This window comes from Ammospiza caudacuta, chromosome 17 (assembly GCF_027887145.1).
Source record: "Ammospiza caudacuta isolate bAmmCau1 chromosome 17, bAmmCau1.pri, whole genome shotgun sequence".
NCBI classification, from domain to species: Eukaryota; Metazoa; Chordata; class Aves; order Passeriformes; family Passerellidae; genus Ammospiza; species Ammospiza caudacuta.
The window spans coordinates 8,909,634-8,934,666 of NC_080609.1; the positions used below are offsets into that span (position 1 = coordinate 8,909,634).

A 25,033-nucleotide genomic window follows, 5' to 3' on the forward strand; every position below is an offset into this window, starting at 1 on the left:
CCTCGCTGGGCAGAGCTCCGGTCCCGGCGGGCGTGGGAGCGGCCGCTCAGAGCCCCGTCCGGCCGCGTTTGCCCCGTCCCGCTGCGGCCAAAGTCCGGCAGCAGCAGCAGCAGCGCGCTCCCGGAGCCCCCGGGATCGTCGCTTATAGGAGCTCTCTGAGCACAGACACAGCGTGAATTTTAGAAAGGATTTCGTTTATTCTTTCCACAAATTCAGCACGCCAAGGGGGTAGCACCAACATTTTTTAACACAGTAAAATTTACATGAACACGCCCACCTAAGACATATTCTCCTCCTACCTGATGCATATTTATATTAATGAGATACAACTTTACGCAGTGCTTGAAACACAAATTATTTTCTTTATTGAAAAGAATTTATTTTGTCAAAGTGACCTGGCACCAGCTACGCCTACAAAGGGTGCGAAGGGGCAGCTGGGGACGGATAATCCCGATTGGAGGCATCACCGGGACGGGACCGGGATGGGGCCGGGATTGGGGCCGGGCCGGGGTGGGTCCAGCGGGGCGTCCCCGGGCAGCGCCCGGAGCCCTCCGGACCGGCAGGAGGCGCTGTGGCGGCCCAGCCCGGCCCGGCCCGGCCCTTCCGGCAGCGCTGGCTGCGGGCGGTGGCGGCGCTGAGGGGATGCGGCCCCGGGCTGCGGCCGCGCTGCTCTGCGCGCTGTGCTGCGCCCTGGCGCGGGGCTCCGAGGACATCGTCGTGGGCTGCGGCGGCTTCGTCAAGTCCGACGTGGAGATCAACTACTCCCTGATCGAGGTGGGCCGCCGCCCCGCCGGTCCCGGCTGCCTGCCGGGCGTGCCGGACGCTGCCGCCCGGGCCGCGGTCACCGGTGGCGGTGGAGCTGCGGCTCTTCCCCGCCCTGGCACTCTGCAGCCTGCGTGCCATAAACCGTGTCCTGCTGCCCCCTGGCACGGCTGCTGCTGCTGTGTTACAGCACTGGGTTAGAAAGTGCCTGGTTCCAGCACTCCTCGCCTTTTAAAAAAAATATATCTTTGTGTCTGTTTTGTTTGTTTCTTTTAGATTAAGTTATATACAAAACATGGTACTCTGAAATACCAGACAGACTGTGCTCCGAACAATGGGTATTTCATGATTCCCCTCTATGACAAGGTAAGACACAAATACCCCACAAATATTGCACTGTCCCCTCTGAGCTGGAGGCAGCAGCTGCCTCCACCTCGATCTGCCGGCAGATTCAATCTCAGAGCAACACCCACCCATGAAACATTTGAATCAGGACATCACTTAGTTTGGTTTGGATCAAAGTTTCAGCTGTTTCTTTTTGTAAAGCAACAACTTCGTTTCCCAGTGCTAATTATGAAGAGAAAAGGCTAACTGTGGCTGCAGTATTGGGTTTTTGCTGTTTATTGGAATGACTGCAACATTGGGAACCTGAATTCCTGCCAGCAGCTGTGTGCTGTAACTGTACAAATACTGCACAAAAAGTACAGGTTCCTGCAGAGTACAGATAAAGCTTTCAGATTTTATACCTCTAGAAATGGAAATAAATGTATATGAGAAGGTGTTTTGGTATGACTGAATTGAAACCTGAATGGTTAATTACAGATATTAAAAATGTTTAATGGAAATAATGATCCAGGAGACTCAGGATGTGTCAGTAATTTGATGTCTGCTTAGATTGGAAAGGTGTTTACATTCAAATTAAATAAAATACAAGCCAAGGTGTTTTTGCTCTTTTAAGGAGTTAAGTTAGGCTTCAGAGATAGAAACACAAAACGGTTTGGGTTGGAAGGCATCTTTGAAGGTTATGTAGTCCAGCCAACAAATAATTCCTTCCCTTCCCAATCTAAGAATGTAACATGCTTTCTGATCCTGGTGATTTCATTCTTTGGCCTTTGAGCCTTTCCAGGGATGAACTTCAGAATATGTGTGGCAGAACACATGTGGTGCTCTGTGATATGAATAGGATCCCTGTATTGATCAATACCCTTTTAGATCAGAGCTTTTAAGAGGATTGGAATGTTGATATCCCATGTTTGGGCAGAATGGTCGAGGATGACCCAATGGAAATATCAAAGGCTGATTTAGAGCACATCTGTTGGGGCAGGTGGAGGTAGATTTGAACACTTTCTAGCCCTGAGCTGCTTGACTGTGAGCCAGGTTTGTGCTGGAAGCAGGATAAACATGGTGATACTTAATTTCTGCTCTTGGCTGGATGTGAGCCCAGCATCCCAGCCTGTCTGGGTAGATATGGCAGCTGCTTTGAACATAAGCAGGAGAAAAGGAGAATGGTGGATATTGGTGCACCTGAGTCTTGTGTTCCTCTCTGCAGCATGATGCTTGTGTTCTGACTTTCTTTCTCATTTGTTAGCTAAATTAAATTTAGGTCAATAAAGACAGTTATTGCTTTTTATTTTTTCAGGGGGATTTCATTCTTAAAATTGAGCCTCCCCTAGGGTGGAGTTTTGGTAAGTGGTTGTATGTCTTCTTACAATAGGACTCTGTATCTGCAGTGTGGGACTTATCTCTAACGTGCAGCTGGCAGGAAAAATGGAGCACTTTTCCAAACCTCTAAACCATACTGCATGGTTCAATAACTGACATGTGCTTACTGTACCTGGGGAAGGTAAAGCTGGGTGGTAGACACTGACAAAGTAACCCTTGAACTGATTTGAAGGAATGTGGGCTTTTGACAGAAATGGCTGCAGTGGGAGGAGGGAAGGAGGATTTTCAGAGTCAGGATTTGGGGCTGCTTTACCTGTGCTGAAGAAAGGCTTCCAGAGCAACACTTGCCATGCTGGAATGAATAAACTTCTGTGGCAGTTGTGGAAAGCTGAAGCAGAGTTTCTTTGTGGTTACTCTCTCACTAACTCTCCTGCTGTTTCATCGTTCTTCTCTTCCAGAACCAACCAGTGTAGACATCCATGTGGATGGCATTAATGACATTTGCACAAAGGGAGGTGATATTAACTTTGTGTTCACAGGATTTTCTGTGAATGGAAAGGTGAGACTCCTTTATCTTCATTTATTCCACTTTATGCTAATTCAACCTTCATAAACACATTCAAATTCAGCTCTACATGTTATTTTCATTCATTTATACTTCTGTTTCTTTTTATTTTGACAGGTTCTCAGCAAAGGTCAGACATTAGGTCCTGCTGGAGTTCAGGTTGTACTGAGAAATGCTGGCAGTGACATAAACATACAAACAACTATTACACAACCTGGAGGAAAGTGAGTGTGGGTGGTGCATACTTAATTCATCTGTTCATTTGCACAAAATCCTTTCAATTCTGCCATACTGGCTGGGACTGTAAGAGTTCTGAAGTATTTTTTCTAACATGTGAATAGAGTCTGAATTGTTTTTCTGTGAACAGATGTTTGTGGCTGTTTCTGAAGAGATAATCCCTTTCTTGCCTTGCAGGTTTGCTTTCTTTAAAGTGCTTCCTGGCGAATACGAAATCTTTGCATCACATCCTACCTGGATGCTGAAAGAGGTGAGAACCTACACAAGTTCTGGTTTGCCTGGATAGAGAGGATGGATCTGCTAGACCTTGTCTGGATCAGTTAGAGTGAGGAGGGGGCTTTGTGGGTGGACAGGGTTACTGGAGTTTTTCTACATCTAATTCAGGTAGTCAAGAAACTGCTTCGTACAGACTCAGTTTGGAGATAGTGAAGCCAGCCAGGGAAGGACAAAATGAGCTTTTGCTTTTGCTTTCCATCTTCTATCCCATACATTTTGCCAGAATATTGTAGCTCAAATCGTTCCCTCCCACGCTTCTTGCTTTTCGAGGAGCTCTGATATCCTGACCATTTCCTAAATCAGTGATGCAGGAAAAACAATGTTTTAGAAAGTATCTTTGCTTTAGTTTCTTGAGTAGCCTGGAGACCCTCTTTGAGTTCTGCTGCTCTGGCTTCTGTTCCTGTTGTTGAATGTGCAGTCTCTGATTGTTTTTAGGTGCTGCAAATGAGACCTGATGCCTGCTTTTGATGAAAATGTTTGTTTCTGTATTTCAGGCCAGGACAGTGGTGCGGGTGACAAGTTCCAATGCCTACGCTGCCAGCCCCCTGATTGTTGCAGGCTACAACGTCTCTGGGTCTGTGAGGAGTGATGGAGAACCCATGAAAGGGGTCATGTTTCTCCTTTTCTCCTCTTCAGTCTCCAAAGAGGTAATGGTTGATCAGTACCTTTTCAACATGAGTATGGCTATAAATAAGAACCAAATAGCTTTTAGATTCATATTGCCCTGATACTCATCTCTCCTTCACTGGCTTGTACAGTCTCTTAAACTGTATTTTTGTGTTTGGTTCTTTTGTGTGATTTATTTTTTTTCCCTAACAAGGCCCTTGTAATCCAACATGACCTCCATGGAATTATTTCATAATTCATTGTACAGTAGCTGTAATTTGTCTTCAGAATGACATCTTTATTACTCTTTGCCCTTTTGATGGGAAGACAAAGTTCCACAGCTTCTATTGCCACCTTACAAATACATTAAGAAATGAGTGTGAAACATTTGGCCATGTAGAGCTGAGCTCTGTTCTGCAATGTTAACCCTGTCCACAGCGCTGAAGTCACTTAAGACACATAGTACAGTTTTGGGGATGTTGAATTTTCCAGTTGTCTGTCCTTGTTACCATAAAGTTGATTATTTGCTGTTTTTTCCTGTTTTACCTATACATTAATTTTAAGCCATGTCATCAAACTTTGCCTCTAAAATGTTTTTATACTTCCCATCAGTCTTTCACAGTTGAGTGTTTTGAACCCTCCTGTATCCCTCTTCCTCCCCAATTACTTTCTGTATTCTTCTTTGAGACAGAAGGTTGTATTGCATTTATTACTACAGGATGTTGTGGGCTGCAGTATTTCTCCTGTGGATGGGTTCCAATCAAGAGATGAGTCTTTATCCTATTTGTGCAATGTTGTATCAAAAGAAGATGGATCTTTCAGCTTCCTTTCTCTGCCAAGTGGGAAATACACTGTGGTAAGTAACTAGAAATTCACTGCTTTTCTATTGAGTGGGTTGTTAACTTTAATTTTCTAAACCAGAATGTGCTATTGGTACCTCCTCCCCTTTAAGCTGTTTCCTTTTGTTCCCATTCTCTTTCTTACATCTGGATGTGGTGGGAGCATGTTCTCTGTGCACTGCTTGGAGTGATGCTCCTGCATTCTCAGTCTGTGCTCTACAAATGGGATTCAGGCTTCTCTCATTCCTTTAATCCCTCTAGCAATCATACAGTCTCCTATCTGTAAGCTCTTGCACATCCAAGTATGCTGCATTCTGACTAGAGAGTTACTTTTCCTTCTTTTCTGATAATTTCATGGTTTCCATCAGTCTTGAAATATTGCCCATATTTGTGTCTCCATGCCTCTGAGTAATTTCCAGGAGGTCTACAGCTCATTTGACCCTTGGTAGAGGTGCCTGATGTCAGTAAGAACATGAAGCATTATAGAGGAAAACCATTCTGTCATCACAGCTTGGGAGTCAAAGCCATGTGTCTTCTTTCAGATCCCATTCTACAGGGGAGAGAGAATCACCTTTGATGTTGCTCCATCCAGATTGGACTTCCTTGTAGAACATGACAGTTTACAGATTGAGGTAAGGCCTCCAGAGGGAATAATCATTTTGTGCCACTCATTCCTGTAAAAGCCTAACTGATTTTAGCAGAAAGCAGCTAAATTGTGGAAAAACTTTGTAAGAAGTTGAAGGCACTTGTTTATGCACAGCAGGTAGAACACAGTTTCTAGTACTGTGCTGTGTTTCTGTACTTTGGTCTCTTTTAGCAGGAAGAAACAAAATAGGGCAGAGCTGTCTGCTGTGTTCACTCTCATGTCAGTGTTGCAAACAGGCAGTAATCTTCCAGGCTGCCTGTATTTCCTTGTTGAGATTGTCACATCTCTGGAGAAGGGCCTGTAGGTTTTCCTGGTTTCCAGAGTGCCTTGTGTAATGGCATTATGATCTGTGACTGTGGCCCTCTGGGCTGTACCAGTGCAGATAAATTGAGAATGTGTGTTTTGTACTTAGGGGAGCAGTTTGCCTGGAGATCACTTTGTACTTTCACAGTGATTATCCTGGTACATTTTTTTCCTAGAGCTGTAAATAAGTTTCCTTTATATGTGTGTGGGGAGAAAACGGTGTTGATTGCTGTAGGTGTGTGTTTGCATTTCCTGAGTAAAGAATGATGTTGATTTTTTCCCATTTCAGCCTGTTTTCCATGTGATGGGTTTCTCTGTCACAGGCAGGGTGTTGAATGGTCCTGAAGGAGAAGGAGTTGCTGATGCCACTGTCACTCTGAACAATCAGATTAAAGGTATGCAGTGCTCTTTGTTACTACAGGGAAGCCTTTATAAGACTCAAGTACAGGACTAGTGTATGATGTGGAATTAACCCTTCAAGACAATACACTGCTTTTGTTGCAATTTATTTGAAATATTAAAGTGCATTTCATGCAGTTAATAAATTTTGCATTTTCTGGTTTAGATGAGAGCATTAAATATTCATTTGTTTGGCAGTTGAAAATTTCTTAATTGCTTTCAACCATATGCCAGATTGTACTTTAAAATACAGAAATGAAGGTTCATCTAGTAAAAAAGCATAAAACTATTTTATGTGTAATATGAATTACAAATAGCCTAAAGCAGTGCATGTCCTCTGGATCTGTTGATACATAAGGTTAACATATGCTCTGGTTTTTAACTCTTGTTGTTTGTTACAGTGAAGACAAAAGCTGATGGCTCTTTCCGCCTTGAGAACATCACAACAGGTACATACACAATTCATGCCAGGAAAGAACACCTGTTTTTTGATACCATTACTGTGAAGATTGCACCAAATACACCTCAGCTGGCAAACATCATTGCAACAGGGTAAGGACTGGTGTCAGGATGAAAATGCAGTTTGATGTGTGGATGAGGCTGTGAAGATGGGTGATCATTTCCATGCCATGCCCAGAATTGTGTTGTCAGGAGCTAAATGTTGCTGAAGAAATTAAAGGTAAATAGGGCAGCATGAGTGCATGTTTTGTATGCAGTATTTTGCTCAATAATAGGTCAGGTTTAGAGCATCCTCTTAATAAGCTCTTCCTTGCAAGTGAAGACACTAAGGCATGGGTAAATTAGGAATTTTAGAATGTTATGTGAACCAAGAAAGCAACAGAGAAGATTTCTGCCACTTGACTCTTGCACAGAAGGAGGGTATCTGGAGTCACACAGCTGTCTGGTGCAGTGCTGTACCAAACCTCTGCGTTTTACTGCTCACTCTCAAGGTCATTGTTGCCTTACCTGAATTGTTTTTTTTTTCTTGTTTGATGCCTTGACTGTGTGTCTAAGGCTGTGCAGTGGTGAGAGATACAGCCTGAGCTGAGGAAGATGAAAGGGCTGTGGTTCTGTGTCCAGGACTTCAGAGGAGGAAATAGTGGCACTGTTCTGGAGAAGTGAAAACTTGGAATTTACTGAGTCAAATAGCTGTCAGCTCGTACAGACATAGTCAGCCAATTAGAAAAAACCCTGTGTGCTGCTCAATGATGGGGTACAATTTATTCAGTAATTAAATATGTTGTGCTGTTGAAGGCAATGAACAAAAACTTACCAGCTTCTAATTTGTCATCTTGTCTTGTGCTTTCACAAGTGTAGGTGTACCAAGGTTGTGTTCCAGTGGATTACCTATTGTTGGAATCCATATTTTAAGTTTTTGTCACAGAACATTTGAAACTATTTAAAACCTGAGGGGAGAAATCTGTTGCCTGCCTAACACAAAATCCAGAAATCCATTGCCTGCTTAGCACAAAACAAAAAAAAAAAGGAAAAAGGGCTTGGGTTGGGGGCAGGGAAGATTGAAGCAAGTTGCTTGCAAATCTCTCTTTCAGGAGAAATCCTTTCCAATTCAGGTGTTATTACCTCAACATAGTGAGGTTTACTTTTAAGGAAGTTCTAAAACAAGGGTTTTTTTAATCATCTTTGTCAAATCAAGATACTTGTTCTGATGAGTGGCTTTTATGTAACAGGTTCAGTGTGTGTGGCCGCATCTCAGTTACTCGATTCCCTGACACAGTCAAACAGATCAGTAAATACAAGGTGACCATGATACCTGAAGACAAAGACAAAGCATCACTGGTTACAACAGAAACTGACTCTCATGGAGCATTTTGTTTCAAGGCAAAATCGGGTGCATACAATGTTCAGGTGAGAATGAGCTTTCATTTCTTCATTGTAGGACTGTCATGGTGTTTTAGAAGATTTTGAAATTTTGGAAAGCATGTTGGAGAGGCTGGTTTTGCTTTGCCTGGGATTTACAGTAGATTTCCATTTTTTAATTTCTGATAAATGCATTGAAGACAGCAGAGTGGGTGTTTTTGGACTGGTGTCTGCAAGGTGGTGATGCCTTGATGTCATGTACTCCACAGGTAATTATTCCAGAGGCTGAGACCAGAGCAGGGTTGGCTTTGAAACCCAAAATGTTCCCTGTCACTGTTACTGACAGACCAGTGATGGATGTGACCTTCTCTCAGTTTCTGGCATCTGTCTCAGGGAAGATCTCTTGTTTAGGTAAGTCCATTGTGAAAGTGAAATGGCAATGGAATGGAGAACTTCAGCACTGCATGTGTGAGTGAGTGTTGTTGACATCAAGGCCCTTACTATGGTTGGTCCCATCAGCAGATAAGTAAATGTAACTTGCAGCACATAGAAAAAGCAACTCTCCTTGGGAGATGTTGTGGCCTAGTAAGTTTGGAGTAAAGTTATGTACTTCCTTTTGATACTTGCTAGGGATAAGCAAGTCTTCCTTCCTCAGAAGATGGGTGGGTTCTGGAAGGAAATGGTCCTGACTGCTGCTTGGGATACATCAATCAGGGAAATACTGGAGGGGAAAAAGAAGTTTACAAGAAAAAGAAAAAAGCAGTGCACGTAAAAACTGTAGGATAGATGCTGAAGCTGTTGGTAGAAGCTTTCAACCTCTGTTTCTTTCATAAGCTTTTTGTCTTATTTTAGTCTAAGGTTCCTCTCTCCTGCTATTTTCCTTGATTACCCACTGATTTTAGCAGATGATGATTGGAGCCTGATTTTTGTCATTTTTACCCTTCCTTTTTCCTCTCTGAATCCTCCTGCACTTTGTGTTCTGCCTCTCAGGTGTTTACTCAGCTCTTAAGTCTCTGCAGAGTGAGGTGAACCCAGGGATTTCATGTTGCTCTCAGGTTCATTTTTTCCATTAGATAAAAGAGTATGATTAACAGTCTCAAAATCTACAGAATGCAAAAACCCATGATATATGCCTAAGAAACAAGTTTTAACAGGAAGCATGCTGTGCTGGGAGGGGGCTAACATTTCCTTTGGGTGTGGCTGGCAGTGTTTGGGGTGCACCTGACGGGCTGTGTTCCCTGGCAGACGCGTGCGGGGACCTGACGGTGACGCTGCAGGCCGTGAGCCGCCAGGGGGAGAAGCGCAGCCTGCAGCTGCAGGGGAGCAAGGACTCGGTGCCCTTCACCTTCGAGGGGGTGCTCCCGGGCAAGTACAAAGGTAGGAGCAGGGGAACTGCTTGGGGGCACCTTGGCAGCTCAATTTGTGACCTAATCTGAGCACTTCTGTTATCATGGACACCTTTTGCAGCATGCCCAACACAGTTGTGAGACTTGAGAGAATCTGGAAAATTACCTTACAACAGTGCATCAGGTTTTCTTAATGTTGGATGTTTAACACTGTGTGAGCCCAAAGATTACTGCTCTCCTGAGTTTTAGGGTCTGCATGGCTGGTGTGGGGGAAGTGGGCATTATCATGAACTAGCTTGTCCCAAGCCTAAGAACAGGGACAGACTCTAGTTCTGCTTCCAGAGTGCTGCTCCTGAGAACAATCTGTATTTTGGCCAGCCTGCCTTTGCCTGTGAAAATAAATTGTTTTCCAGGGAAAGGTGTAGAAGGAGTATATAGATTGCACTCTTTGTAAGGAGTGGGAACATCTTTCCATCAGATTAAATTTGAGTTAGGTTGTGATGTCCTCTAGGCTGCTTTGCCTGTCAGAATGGTAGTGCCCATTGAGGAGCCTTCCAGGGTGGCCAGGCTTCATTATTCCTTTTCATAGCACAGCTTTCCTGATAAATGTGTTGGGTTCCTGGTGATGCTGCAGTGCTGAGAGCCAGGTCTGTTACTACAGGCATTGTTGTGTATTTACCTTTGCAGATTATTGCCAGGGAAGCTAGAGAGACACAAATTTCTCATATCCCAAAACCTGCCCCTATTTGCTCGGTTTTACATTTCTGAAATGCTTTGTGTGCTGTATATTCCAGTAAGCATTGCACATGAAGACTGGTGCTGGAAGAATAAATCTTTGGAACTGGAAGTGTTGGAGGAAGATGTGTCAGGAGTAGAATTCAGGCAGACTGGATATATGCTGAGGTGTTCTCTTTCTCATGCAATCACACTGGTATGTAGGAAACAAATGTTCTTGTATGTTTTTAATGACCTTCTGAAGGCAGGTTGGGTTATGTTTGGAATCAAGGCTTTCTCCTGTCTCTAGAGGGTCACAGAGCGTGGAACATTGATGTTTAGAGTGCTTCAAGATTTGTCTTTTAAGTAAAACAATCTTGAGATGTTAGGTGTTACAAAAGAGATGGCATTGATGTATCTTTAGGCAAATACTGTGTTCATTTTGTTGTTTGGTACTTGTTAATAGTGAATTGTGCTGTGGCTTCACAGGAATTTTATCAGGATGGAAATGGACCAGAGAATGTTGGTGTTTATAACCTGTCCAAAGGAGTTAATAGATTCTGTCTTTCAAAGCCAGGTAAAAGCTTAAAAATATTAGTTTTAAAATGAAAAGTAACCAGTTAGCTAATACTACTGGGAACTAAACAAAAAATTTGTTGTGGTTTCTGAAAGGCATTGTTTTAATTATATCTGTATATAAATAATCTGTTCTAAGTTTTTAGAATTCTCCATTTCTTCTGCTATTTAGTCCTTCACCAAATCTAGATTCCAGAAATAAAATGTTACTATTTTTTTTTCTTGGTGATGGAAGTATTTAATCTTTGATAAATGAAGGTCATGTTAAAATAATCTCATTCATATAGGTTCTGTTTGTCAGACACATTATAAGGTGTCTGTGTGAAAGGCAGCAGATACACAGTCAAATTTTGCAGTTGTTTCTATACCTCTGCTCTAAAAATTGACTTTTTCAGTGGTCATTGTTTGCCTTGCTGTTTGTAGGTGTGTATGAGGTGACCCCACGCTCCTGCCACCAGTTTGAGCACGAGTATTACACCTATGACACGTGAGTGTGACTGTTCCTCCCCTTCACCTACAGCATGATTCTCCATAAAGCTCCCTTCTCCTGCTTGCTTTCAGCAGGGCAGCATGTGTAGAGGGAAGCTCTGGCAAGGTGTCTCACACGTGTTCTCTTGCCCTTCCTATCTTAAAAGTAACAAAAATCAACTAATGAGAGAGTTTAAAGAGGCTTTAGTTATTTTAGATGGGTGTTTTTGTCAGCTTTCTGTTTGTTTAGTGTTGGGTTTGCTTTGTAACACAGAAGAGTTATTTCAGTGAAAATTGTTGCTCACTTCTGAGAGCTAAAAGGCAAAATATAGGACAGTAAGATTCTAAGAGGCCCTTGCACTCTTGCATGTCACTGGTGCCATGGCCTTCTGTTGGTGAGATTCTGCTCACCCCATTTTTTGCTGAATAAATGTTCACCCTTATCACAAGTAAGCAGCGCTGATCTTCCTTGGTCAGGCAAATTTATTAGTTATTTATAGATTATGGTCTGGTAATGTGTTTGATGACAGTTTGACATATGAAATCAATCAAATCAGCTTTAGCTTGAGAGGAAGCAGAAAGCTCAAAGGAAGGGATTGCTTTGTGGCTCAAATTAGGAAATGCTCCCTTTCCAAGACATGACCATCCCAGCACTACAGCTTTGCTGTGTAATTTCTGTATCATCTTTTATAAAGCATTTCAGTCTCAGGGGTGAGAGCACAGACTCTGCTAAGTAAGATTTGTTTATTTGGGAAGGAGATTTTGAATTCATGTCTTTGTTCCTTCGATGTGCAGGTCCTCTCCCAGTATCCTGACGCTCACTGCAGTTCGCCACCATGTCCTTGGCACGATTGTAACTGATAAACTGATGGATGTGACTGTCACTATTAAGTAAGGACAAAGAAATCATGGGGCTATAAAAAGTGGAAGAAAAAGACATTTCTCTCATAAAACTTTACTCCAGTTTTAGTGCTGCAGTGGCTGCTTTCTAAGGGGATGGCATCCTAGCCTAGGCTGCAAGAGGTTTTTAATGCTAAGATGTGCTTTGAGTTCTTTGGAGAGAGATAAGTCCAGCCTCATTTTGAGCATTTTCTCATCATTTGAACATTGCTCCTCCCTACATTTGTGTCTTGGTTAAAAGGAATGATTTTTTGAGTTTTTATATACTTCAATGAACTGATGTTTCAGAATTCAGGGAGTATTGTTTTAGCTTAGGTCTGAGCTCTTTAAGACACTGGCATATATTTATTCCCTTTTTTCTTTACTCAGAATGAGAGTCTGCTGCTTTAGAGCATTGTAACTGGTGTGAGGAGGGTTATAAAAGGAAAAACATGCAGAGTGATTGCACACTAATGCACCAATTTATGTTTAGCTGAACAGACAGCTCACTAGGGAGCACTGATTTGTGAACAGCTTTAATTGTATGAGGTGCCAGATCTGCCTGAAAGTGTCTGGTAATGATGAGTGTTTTTATTGATACTCTGCTGGTGTCTACTTGTTCTAGGCTATGGATTCTCAAGCTTTTTTGAGTGCAGAAAACATCTTTTCAGAGAACATTACTTGCAGAGCCTCGAGTTCTCCAACATTAATGACCCCATCACTGCAACTGCTGGGCAACTCCAGCAGCTGCAAAGGAGACAGTGAGACAGCAGAGAGCCATTAGGATTCTAAAAACAACTCAATGAGGAGGTGAATATTGTACCAACCTTCTCAGCTTGTTGGCTTTTTGGAGACTATTGGCCAGTGCTTTGAAGGCAGCTTAGTTGTCACAGATATCTCTGATCAATCCTGCCTCAAGCTTTTCAGCTGAATTCCAGTTTGTGAAGTGCCATCAACATAAAGGGAACAGCTCTGGGTTTAAAAGCAAGCCATGTTTTTACAAGTCTGTGTACCAGATCCATGGCTGTGACTCTTTAACTTTGAGTTAACAAAAAAACCCCAACCAACCTCAACCAAAAGCAAAGCTGATTCTCTTCAGTTCTTGATAATGGCTTGGTATGTTTTAAAAATAAGACTATAGTAATGTATTATGTGTATCTTGAGATTGTGTGTGCCTGTACAAATTTTTAATAGGCTTTCAGACAAAAAAAAATTACATCTTTCTGTATTGTGTCTGGACTGCAGAGAAAGAATATGAAGCCTGGATGAAACTTAGTGTGATAGAGCAATAATAACTATGTCTCTTAAAAAGAAACCCTGTAATATGGGTGAAGGCTGAAGCAGGAGACAGAAATATCCTGGTAATCTAAAGTGCCTGTAGGAAAAGTGATTGTGGTCATTTAGGTTCAGTCCTCACTGAGAATTCAGACTGTTGAAGAGTGTTGATAAGATACAAAGAGTGATTGGAGTCTAGAAGAAAGTGCTAGAAAAGAGAGGATGCAAGATCAGAGAGAGTGAAATAAAATGCATTATTCTGAGCTGATTCCGAGAACTTAGTTGAATTTATCTAGTAATCTCTTCAGTGGACAGTGACAAAATAGCTGGGTAGTTGAAATGAATAGGGCAGATAGGTGATTTTCCTGGGAATTTCTGGCTCTTGGAAGTATTTATGTGTGATAGAAGTTATTGTCTCCTTGTATTCTCTGCTCGTGAGAGGTAGGTTCTGAGACAGAAGTTCCTAGTTCTGGAAAAAAACCAGGCTTAGTAGTATTTTTATTTATTTTGTACTTTCTGTATTAAGCTTGTTCTCAGATTTGACATTCCAGCCTTTCTCTTTTAGTGTAAGTCTTGGTTAAAGGCACTGTTGCAAACTGATCCTTTTGCCTAAAAATTTACCATAGGTTAAATAAACACCCTGGGACTTGTCTGTAGTGGTGTAAAGGCAGTAATTAACAGACACAACAAGCTCTTTAGTCATATAGGGCAGGAGATGATTTTGTTTTCTCCATATTTTCAGGTCCTCCATTGACAGTGAGCCTGCCTTGGTGCTGGGGCCCCTGAGGTCTGTCCAGGAGCTGCGCCGGGAGCAGCAGCTGGCGGAAATCGAGAGCCGCCGGCAGGAGAGGGAAAAGAAGGGGCAGGAGGAGGAGGGAACAAAGCCACCAGTGCAAGAGATGGTGGAGGAGCTCCAAGGACCTTTCTTATATGAATTTTCATATTGGGCAAGGTAATACCAAGCTCCAGTAATGGACAAGGTGTGTTCTTAGTACTGTTGTGTGGTGTTTCTGTCAAACAGGACAGTGACACAATGAGTGCTGCTAATTCAGTTTTCCTCTAATTATATCTTATTTGTGTTTTACAGGTCTGGAGAGAAAATTACTGTAACACCATCATCAAAAGAGCTGCTCTTCTACCCACCTTATGTGGAAGCAGTTGTTAGTGGAGGTAAATAATTTATTGTTTGAAAAGATTGGATTTTTATGATTGAAATGTATGTAGATAAACATATGAATAACTCGAAAAGTAATGTTAGGGAAGTTTCAGTTACAGCTGTTTCTTTGAGCCAGTTTAATTCTGGAATTTGGAAGTTATTTAATAGAGGATGCAAGTACAGTTTTTATCAGCAGAATATTCTTCCAAGTGCTGAAAAACCACCTAGCACTAGAGGAAGGCCAGGATTCTGGGTATTACACCAAATTCTCAGAATTGTTCATAGTACTACCACTTAGAAAAAGAGTTGTGCAAAAACAAGCTTCCTATTTTGAATTTGTTAGCAAATTCAAGTTTCTCTTAAAGTTTTTTTTTTTCCCCTCACTATATTACAGTAATAAAAATATTCACAAAAAAAGATAAACTTCAAAATTGTCAGGGTTATCATCAGTTATTGATGCTGCTTGTTAGGTCAGTGTCCATCATGTCCTCAGGTTCTTAAGTGAACATATTTTGTTTGAAATCACAAGGAAATGTTAAGTGTCTCTTTTCATGTGACTCGACCTTTTTTTTTGTCTTAAATCCCCTTCACAATGACCAAGAGAGTTGTCCTGGGAAGCTGATAGAGATTCATGGAAAAGCAGGCCTATTTCTGGAAGGGCAAATTCATCCTGAATTGGAAGGTGTTGAGATTGTCATTAGTGAGAAGGGAGCAACTTCTGCACTTATCACAGTTTTCACTGATGACAAAGGCACTTACAGGTAATGTGCAGATTGGTTTTGAACCTTGGATTCTTTAGTTAAAATGCAGTGTTACTTGACAATGTGTATGTGATATCCAGGTGTTCTTTCTGAAACAAGTTCTGTTCTCCTTTTATTTGAAGTGTTGGGCCACTCCACAGTGACCTGGAATACACAATCACTGCTCAGAAGGAAGGTTTTGTTTTGACTGCAGTAGAGGGAGCAGTTGGAGACTTCAAAGCTTTTGCTCTTGCTGGGGTGACATTTGAGGTAATGTTCTGAACATTTTGGGTTCTAAATGAATAGTGTGTGCAGTTGGAGCTGGACAGGCAAAAAGTTAATCCATGTCTTCCAAATATAAATAGGTGTGGGATTTTGGGATAATTTATTATTATTTGGATAATAATTTTTGTCATGAGGAGACAAATCTCAGTGGATGAGCTCAGTTGTAGACCATGAGTTGCCATGCAGAAGATACTTTACAAGGTTTATAGATTCCAAATTTGCTTTTATAGAGTTGTACCACCGTGTTTTAATGAGTTTTATCCCTCAAGGTGTAGTCTAGTCCAGCTAGGGCTTGGCTCCAGTGTTTGGGGTGCTTTGTTGTGGCCTCCCTGTGTGTTCTGTGGAGTGGTAGAGAATGGCTGCACGTGGTGTGCCATGGGCTGTGAGTGCCCAGGGCTTGGGAGCAGGGGGTTCTGCAGCCCTGTGGTCTGGCAGGAGGGGCAGCACAGATGTGGTGAGTTCTGCTCACAGCTGAGTGCTCAGAGCCAGCCCACTCTGTGTGCACTCTGCAAGGGGCTTTACACTTAAAATTACTGGTTTTTCAAAAACAGATCAAATCAGAGGATGACCAGGCTCTTGCTGGAGTTCTCTTGTCCCTCAGTGGAGGGGTGTTTCGCTCCAACCTCCTCACACAGGACGATGGCATGCTGACATTTTCCAATCTGGTGAGTTGAAATGATTCTTCTGCCCATGGCTGTGTGTGGGGCTGTGTCACTCTGCCCTCCCAAACAGGGCTCTCCTGAGTGCCAGGTGTCCTTTGAAACTCTAACCACCATGAGAGATGCAGATCCCTGAGAATAAACAGCGCTTAAAATCTTAGCAAGTGAAAGATGTGAAATCTAACATGGCAGGAGGTTTCTCCCCAACAGGTTGTAGATGATGTTGATTGATCTCAGTTACTAATTTGCAGTCTGTAAACATGAAACAAGCCAATTTGTTGAGAATCATTGGAGAGTCTTTAGGGGGAAGGAAATCTGATTACATTATTGATCTATATGTGCATAGACATGCTTGAATGGTTTCTTTGCAGACATCCTTCTTTTGTGGTCACTTTCCTGTCCTTGAGGTCTTGTGGTAACGTTTTAGGGCTGTAGTTTCTCTCTTTACACTTTGTCACCAGGTGGAATTCCACCAGTTTATTGTCCAATGTGCTCCCTGTTTTTGCCTGCTCACATTTTGTGACAGGTTTAACCTGTGGTTGGAACAGAGCACTTCATCTCTCCAGAGAGCTCTTGCAAAGCATATTTGTTTGGAGTTGGTGAGTTTTTACATCACTGTGAGTAAACAGATTGCTTTGTGCCTCTTTGCAGAGCCCAGGGCAATATTACTTTAAACCCATGATGAAAGAATTTCGGTTTGAACCATCATCACAAATGATTGAAGTGCAGGAAGGACAAAATCTCAAAATCCACATAACTGGTTACAGAACAGCTTACAGGTCAGTGGAGCTGGAATCCATGGAAAATCCTATGGGCTGTATCAGGATGTGTTATGCCAAATGTGTTTCCTCCCAGCACACCTCTGTTCTTGCAGGTTTGGAAGAGACTTTCCAAGTCTCAGTTTATCTTAAGTATGCTGTGTATAAGTACTTTTTTGGCCTTTTTTCATGGTTGTGGATATATAGCTAAGCCCAGATGGCAAAGCTATAGGAGGAACTATGGCTATGAAAGCATTGTCTCAGTGGCACTGGGAGTGGTTTGTGCTGCCTCCAGTGGGAGAAGAGAGGACTATTCTGGATATGGTAGACCAATTCAGATATCTGAATCAGGATCCTTGCTTTCCTTACCCTCAGGGGTAAGAAACAACTGCTGTTGATGGAGTCCAGGAAACTTGGATTCTTAAAGTTGTGTTCTGAACTGCAGCAGATTCTGATGATTTAAACTGTTTTACACATACATTATAAATACCCCTTTTCTTCTTCATGCTGTGGTAAATACATTAAGTACTTTTACCATCAATTATAGCACTAAAATATCTTTAAAATATTTATTTAAACCACATCTGCATATCTGTAGCAACTGTTCTCTTTATACCTGCAGCTGTTATGGCACAGTTTCCTCTTTAAATGGAGAGCCTGAGCAGGGAGTGTCAGTGGAAGCTGTGGGACAGAAGGACTGCAGCATCTATGGAGAGGACACAATAACTGATGAGGAGGGCAAATTCAGGCTCCGTGGCCTTCGGGTAAGGAGGAGGAGAGTCTGTCATTTCTTTGTCACTGTGACCATGGAGCAGTGAAATGGGTTCTGTTCAGTAGCCACTGGGTTCTGTTTTCCCCTCATGTTTGCTAGCTCAGACTGCCCTGAGTCTCTCTGTGTGAAGAAACACTGTCAAGTAGTGAACATTTGAGCCTGAGAAAAGGGGAAGAGAAAAGCTTGTGGTGTAAGTCTGTGAACTTGCTGGCAGCATACTGTGCTGGGCTCCACAAACACTGAGCAGTTGGTGTGACAGGACACAGTCCCCTGGTCAGTGCTTGGGTGACCAGCAGGGAATTTTCATAGGCGAAAGAATTTGGGGAGGTGTTTAGTTTCTCCTGTGAAGATACCAACAGCCTGTTTTTAGCAGGACTTTGGGTGTGTGTGTGATGTTGGTTGCACAGCATGTATGTGAAGTAAGCTGTTCTTCAGGGAATGGGGAAGCTGAATTTATGGCACTATTATGGAAAGAACCAACAATTTCCTAAAGTAAAAGGCAATGTTTGATCAGATTTTAATCCTGTGTTTTCCTTCATCACAGCAGATGATTTAACACTGTGATGCAACAAAGTAACGAAAATTCTGTAGAGCATTTTCTTATTTTCTGACAGTAAACACTCCTAATAGTGTTATTGAGCTGAATTTTCTATTTGAGATAAGGAAAACTTTAACTGCATAGAGTAAAATCTGTTTGGGTGGTGTATCTTAAATGGAGTGTCAGAAAATCCTCTTTACTGCTCTCTAAAATTAAAGTATGTATTATTCAGTGTGGGGATTTATCATCTGAATTTTGCTTTCAGCCTGGCTGTGTGTATCATGTCCAACTCAAAGCTGAAGGCAATGATCACATTGAAAGAGCTTTACCACAGCATCGAGCAATTGAGGTAATTTTTTCTCTTTTTTTGTAGCATCACTTAAATATGAAATGGGTCTGTCTAAGGCATTCTGTCTGTTCTGTCAGCAGCAGTGTAGTGAAGGCATTCTGTTTAGACAAGTGCTTTTCAGCAAGTTAGCTGCCTAAAACCAGACCCCATATTGTGTGTCAGCACCATAGCTCAAAACTGAAGTGAGATAAAGCCCAAACAGTAAACAAGTGAAAGGGATTCTTTCACAGTCATGAAAACTGTGCATCTAGAAACAAGAGAATAAATGTATGGAATTCCTTTCAACATTTCTTTTTGATGTGGAACAAAGCAGTGGTAGCTTGAGGATGTCATAAATTGTCATATTGTCCTACAGTTGTATTTAGTTATGGACAGAGAAATATTGTTATGTTTTATTTGGTCCAAATCATGCAGTCTTGATGTAGGTGAAATTATAATTTGGACTAGCACTTTTATCTTTATAAAATGTAGTAGTAACTTTGCATTGAAAACTGGTGGAATCTTGTTAAATACTCCACATGAATCAACTGTATAAACATCTCTGTGCATTTCTCAGCACAGGTGCAAAATACTGAGACCAATGTTCTGAGATCAGGCAGTCCTGCGGATGTACCCCAGCCTTTTCCAGAATAGTTTGTGCTTTTGAGACTTCCATTTTTAGTTTAGCTTAATGTCATGAGCCTCATGCTGCTAATGCCCAAGTCTGCAATTGCAGGCTGTGCACTCTGGAGAGCAGGGACTTGCAGTGAAAAAGCTTTGAGCTTCCATATGGTTAGTATAGAACAAAATCCACTTTTTATTTAAAATGATCAGCAATGTTTGTGCTATGTTAACAGTTGTGTTGCTGTCCTTTGTTAACTGTCCTTCTTTTGGTGAAAACCAAAGTTTTTGGTGAAAACCTGAGTGTGTTTTCTGTTGCAGGTTGGGAACAGTGACATTGATGACGTTAATATTATCGCGTTCCGGCAAATTAATCAGTTTGATTTAAGTGGAAATGTAATTACAGCCTCTGAATATCTCTCCACTTTATGTGTAAGTTCAAGCCTTTCATCTTTGTCAAGTGTATTTGTTACTGCTTTCACAATGATTTTTGTTTTGCAGGGTCACTGGAAATGGTTCAGTAGCCAGAGCACACATTTAATTCAAATTAGAACTAATAGTTTAATGAAGGTGAATTTGAATTCCACATTGAATGAAGATTGCAGTGTTTCTGATGTTTTGCTTTAATGTTTCCATTTTTCATGGGAATATATTTAAGAAATACCTTCTCTGGTTGGCCTGTACATTTTGGGATATATTTCCCTGATTAGGGATGCTCTCTGTAGGGGCATCAAAACAGCAAGGGTTAAATGAGTCCCTTGTATCAGAGAACTGCATTAATTCCTGAAATACCTGAAATTTTTGACCTTTATGTCAAAACCTGAAGATACCATGTGAATTCAGTGATACCACAAGACATGTGAATTTAAAAGTACATTATAATAGGCAGTATGAGACAGATAGGAAAACTGAAATTTTCCAAATTCAGACACTGTGCTGTGGTCTGAAAAAGCTTGCTAATACCTCTGATCCTTTTGGCTTAGGGCACAAATGCTGGAAGTGTCTGCAAGAGGTGTTAGTGGGGTAGGAGTTACAGTATCATTTCTCAGGTTTAAAAGCTCCATAAAATGTTATCTACTAATATAAATGCAGTGCTCGGATTTCTTTCACACTAGTTTGTTATGCATCTCACCTGCCAAGATCTCATTGCTAAGCTGTTGGGTTTTTTGGGAGACATCCAAAGGATCCAACACTCAGAGCAGGTGTGAAGGGAAAATGTGTCACCTTACTGAAAGCCCCTGAGCTTGTGTCCCATCTTCCTGGGGAAGTTTAAAACATTGCAATTCAGCCTAAGCAAGAGGAATTGATGTTAAAATTTGATTATATGGAAGTTATCCAAGCCTGTGCCTTCTTCATATTAGGTGGGGTTTTGTGTTGCATGTACTGCATGTGTGCTGTCGAAGGGTGCATGTCATCACCCTGGCCTCCAGTGCAGGCATTCTTGTCTCTGAAAGTTGTGCTAACACCGGGTCCAGACACAAGTGAGTGAGAGCAGTTTTGTGCTCCACAGCACAGACTGCTTCTCATACACTGGCTGTGTGAAAATGTCAGCAGCTGTTCCGAAATTATTTCAAGTTCTATAAAAAGACTCTTTTGTGACTTTTCACATCCCAGATTAGAACATTTCCAGGTGTTCTTACTTGACAACTTTCTGTTTATAAAAACACATGATGAATTTGGAAATGCTTTTATCCCTGAAAGTGTGGGATGTCTGAAATATCTATTATGGTGCAGGCTTGAAAATGCTTTGTTTGTGCTTCTTCCTTCACTTACAGGTGAAGCTCTACAAAAGTGAAAATCTTGACAACCCAATTCATACAGTCAACTTAGGCCTATCCCTGTTTTTTCATTTCCCACCACTACTCCGAGATGGAGAGGTAAGAATGTTTCTGGAAAATTAGCTGAGATCACTTTATTCTTTTCCCTAAGGACACTGAAGTGTAATTTGTGCCTGCAGAGCTGTATTCATGCTGCACTAATCAGTGTCTTGGAAGATTTGAAGCCTGTTTAACTGTCCTTTGCCTTTAAATGTGATTTTATCTTGGACTGCTCCTGATGCTGTAGCCTGAGTGTATTTTTTACCCACAGAATTATGTGGTGCTCCTGGATTCTACATTGTCTAAATCACAGTATGACTACACTCTGCCTCAGGTTTCTTTCACTGCCATTGGATATCATAAACACATTACACTGGTCTTCAGTCCCACTGTAAGTACTAAATATTTTCATGTTCCAATGTTCACCTTGGGAGCAGTATTTGGTGTTATAACCTGCATGTATTTTGTGCTCTTGGCCAAGCTTAGTGTTAGTGTAACTATAAAGAGGTTTATGAGTGGCACTAATTTAGATTTGCTGTGTGTTCAGTTGCCAGTGGAATGGGAGAGGGATGTGAAACAGCAGCAGGAAATGAAGGGTGCAGATGTGCCTGAAAGGTTCTGTGCTGGCATGGCTGCTGTAGTGGGGTCACAGAGGTGTGGGCAGCATGGGACAGGTAAACCAAAGCACACCAGGCTGACTGTCAGTGGAGACTGACCATCAGTGAACTGGCTTTACGAAGCAGACACCTCAGAAGGGGTAATACATGAGTGACTGATCCAGCGGTGGTTTTGAAGTGGGAAGTAAAGCAAATCCTAGAGCAGCACTTGGAAGGAGGTGAGATAAGAAGGGCTGGATGTGCTTCATGATCCTATTGCTGATGTTTCTTAGAGCTGAGAGATTTCACAGTCAACTTAAAAAAAAAAATAAAATCCATGATCTGCACTGTTTGCAGAGAAAGCTGCCTGAACAAGACATTGCCCAAGGGTCTTACATCGCGTTACCGCTGACGCTGCTGCTGCTGCTGGCTGGGTACAACCACGATAAGGTGGGTCAGGACTGCTCCTGCTCCTGCCCAAATGTTACTGTCCTGTCCATGGATACATGTGCTCAGTGAGGTTTGTTATCCAGACAGAGGTGCAGTCACAGCCCTCTTATGGGATATAAGAAAAGCTGCAATGTAGATTTGGTCCATATTTTTGGACAATTACCTTCCTTTAAAAAAGCTTAGTGTGAAGGTGAGTTCCTGTGTTATGGCTGAATTTTGGTTTCCCATTTGATCACTCTGAGAAAAAAACAATACAGCATCATTAAAATTCAGATAACCAGACTCAGTGATAATAGGAATGAAAATAATTGTTTTACTGGCTTCAGGCACAATCAGACTGGAAGAGGTCTTGCAAGTCTTCAGGTCTGGTCTCTTTAGCTTTATACCCTCCCTGGTTCAAGAGCTCTCAAGAGGAATACAAATACCTGCTATACAACCCCTCTGTCTTCGTTATCAAGCTATCGTTGTCTAGTCTTTTCTGATATGACTGGATTTGTGTTTTACCAAAAAGAGAAATAAAATTTGTCTGTGCACTTTGATTTCCTCTCACTAAGAACCTAAAGTGATTGTTTATCTGAAATTCCTAGAAGTTTGGTTTGATTCCTCCCCAAGATTTGCTGCCATAGATGTGCCATTGATGCAATAGAGTCTGGTTGGGGCTACAAGTCTAGAGAGCCACACCATTCAGCCCTTACATACCATTGTAACCACAACTTGCTTGCCTTTTTCTGTTCCCCAGCTGATTCCCTTGCTGCTGCAGCTGACAGCCAGGTTGCAGGGGGTGCGTGCCCTGGGCCAGGCAGGCTCTGACACCGGCGGCTCCGAGGACGCAAAGCGACAAAGCAAGAAACAGAAAACGCGACGGACGTGAGCTGCAAGGAGGGACTGGCTGAATGGTGCTCTGACAGACTGGAGCCTGAGGAGGCAAAGCCACTAAAACACATCTTTGTTGAGTTTGCAGACTTGACGTTTTCTGGTTTTGCTACATGAGCACCATTTGTCACGTTAGCTCCATTTTGGCTGTAAATTTTATGGAGTCTATAGATGTCCGTGTTGTAAAGTGATTAAATGAATGCCTCTGCTGTCACTGTGAGTGCATCTCTCATACTTGAAGACAATTAATGTTGTTTTTTTTCTTTTCATTGGAACAGGTCATGCTGTCCTTATTAATGATTTATAAAAACAGTGGTAATAGATAATACTTTATTTCAATTTCAGTCTCTAGGTTTTGGAATGATTTTTCCTTACCTTTTGAAATACTCACTTTACAGAAGCAGCACACAGGGATTCTGCTAAATCAGTGTTGCTTGAAACAGAATTTTAGGGGACATAGGTGGGCTGGTGACTTATGTCATTGTCACTTCCAGTTCAGCAGCTTGATTGAAGAGTCTGTCTGATTTCAGTTCTTGTCCAGTGATTATGTTATCTTTGATTAAGTTTTTGCCCAGTGAAGACAAATTCTCCATGTCAGGTAAGGTTAGTTGTTAATATCAGGTAAGTTCTGATGTTCCTACTGCAAAAGCAGTGTTTCAGTTTTAGTTTCCTGTCCAGTGTGATCTCTTTACTCCTCCAGTGTTCCTGAGGTGGCTCCAGCTGGCTGCACTACTCTTGCCAAAGCTGCACTACCCTTCCCAAAGCTGTACTGTGTTCTCTGTGTTGCCATTCACCCTTGGTGGTCACATCTCCTGCTCAGGCCATGCTCAGCCTTTTCCCAATCAATGATTGATATTTTTTTTAACCTTTTTTTACCTTTTGGGTTTTTTAACTATAAGGAATGTGACTTTCTTTGAAATCTCCAATGTGTACAGTCCCAATAATGTAGTCTGTAATAAATAACCTGTTTCTTACAGGTTCTCTTTTGATTCCTGCTTGAAGACATACACAGTTTAAATGTTAATGGGGCTTTTTATTGACAAATACTATAAAGGTTAACAGAGCATTTGAAGATGCACATAAATGCCTGCAAATAGTGCAAAGGCATTGGTACTGCCAGTAAGTGGCAATGTTTCTCTTTTGCAGTACTTGAAATAAAAGTCCCCTTACATTTAAATGTTTAAGCTTACAAACCCTACCTTTCTTAGAAATTTGGATGCTGAAGGTTTTACCCTGATTTTTTTTGCACTTTGTGAGAGTTTGGGGCTAAATAATTAAAACTTCATTTGGTGATGATTCTGTCTCTCAGAGGGAAATTAATCAGGACCATAACAAGAATGTAGAAGGTTGAAAAAGCATTATGTATAGAGCTTGAGATGAAGCTCTAATAAATTGTCATGCTCTCCTTAAAGACTTTGAATTTCATATTGCTGTGATGAAATATACGGGGAAAAGACAAGGTGTTCTAAGACTTATGATAAATTGTACATTTTCAGTACATTTCTATTTTGAGCTGGTGAATGTTAAGAAAGTTATTGCTACTTTGGGGAATGTATGAGGAAGAAATGCACATATCCATGTGCCTCAAAGGAGTTCCAGGTATTCTGATCTCCGAACTGTGAGACTGACTGATGATTGAACTTAAACATTGGAACTGCTGTTAATAAAAAGAAAATAAGAAAAGTGACAGTTCTTGCTAATTTAATGTTTGATTCTAAATGTAGAATTTGCCCAGTGTCTCTTCTCAAAATTGTCTGTTCTTTGCCTTCTGCATCACACTTGTGGCTGACTATGAGTCCCATGTTTTGGGGTTTAATCTGCTGTTGAAATGTTAATTCCTACAAAAACTGTATCTTGAATTTCCTCATTTGGCAGAGAAGTTGTGCTCTGAGAAAACAGGGAAAACTAAAATATGAGATAATTTTCTCAAACAAAACTAAATGCCAAGGAATCAGTATCTTCAATTATTTGTAGAAACCAATAATCAGATGCACAGGCCCAAGCAGAAAGATGAGTGTGGCCTCTGCAATGCCCAGAGCCGGGAGCACGAAGCAGGACAGACAGACAGG

The 25,033-nt window shown here is 41.7% G+C and overlaps 1 protein-coding gene across 1 annotated transcript; it reads left to right on the plus strand.

Annotated features, from left to right (window-relative positions):
- Positions 1-633: 633 nt before the first annotated feature.
- On the plus strand, positions 634-24,647 carry NOMO2 (NODAL modulator 2). Its single transcript, XM_058816345.1, has 31 exons — positions 634-774; positions 1,039-1,128; positions 2,402-2,447; positions 2,883-2,983; positions 3,107-3,213; positions 3,404-3,476; positions 3,997-4,149; positions 4,827-4,964; positions 5,490-5,579; positions 6,186-6,291; positions 6,697-6,847; positions 7,984-8,161; positions 8,383-8,524; positions 9,359-9,490; positions 10,254-10,390; positions 10,663-10,750; positions 11,173-11,236; positions 12,013-12,108; positions 14,114-14,323; positions 14,459-14,541; positions 15,129-15,288; positions 15,411-15,537; positions 16,104-16,217; positions 16,863-16,990; positions 17,592-17,733; positions 18,545-18,628; positions 19,550-19,660; positions 21,004-21,105; positions 21,317-21,436; positions 21,999-22,091; positions 22,831-24,647. The coding sequence occupies exons 1-31, from the start codon at positions 643-645 to the stop codon at positions 22,960-22,962; spliced, it is 3,630 nt and encodes a 1,209-aa protein (XP_058672328.1). The 5' UTR covers positions 634-642; the 3' UTR covers positions 22,963-24,647.
- Positions 24,648-25,033: the final 386 nt, after the last annotated feature.

Coding starts and splice junctions, on each gene's coding strand:
- NOMO2 (XM_058816345.1), top strand. CDS start 643: ATGCGGCCCCGGGCTGCGGCCGCGCTGCTCTGCGCGCTGTGCTGCGCC. Junction 4,965..5,489: donor CAAGTGGGAAATACACTGTG/GTAAGTAACTAG, acceptor GTCTTCTTTCAG/ATCCCATTCTACAGGGGAGA. Junction 10,751..11,172: donor ATTCTGTCTTTCAAAGCCAG/GTAAAAGCTTAA, acceptor TGCTGTTTGTAG/GTGTGTATGAGGTGACCCCA.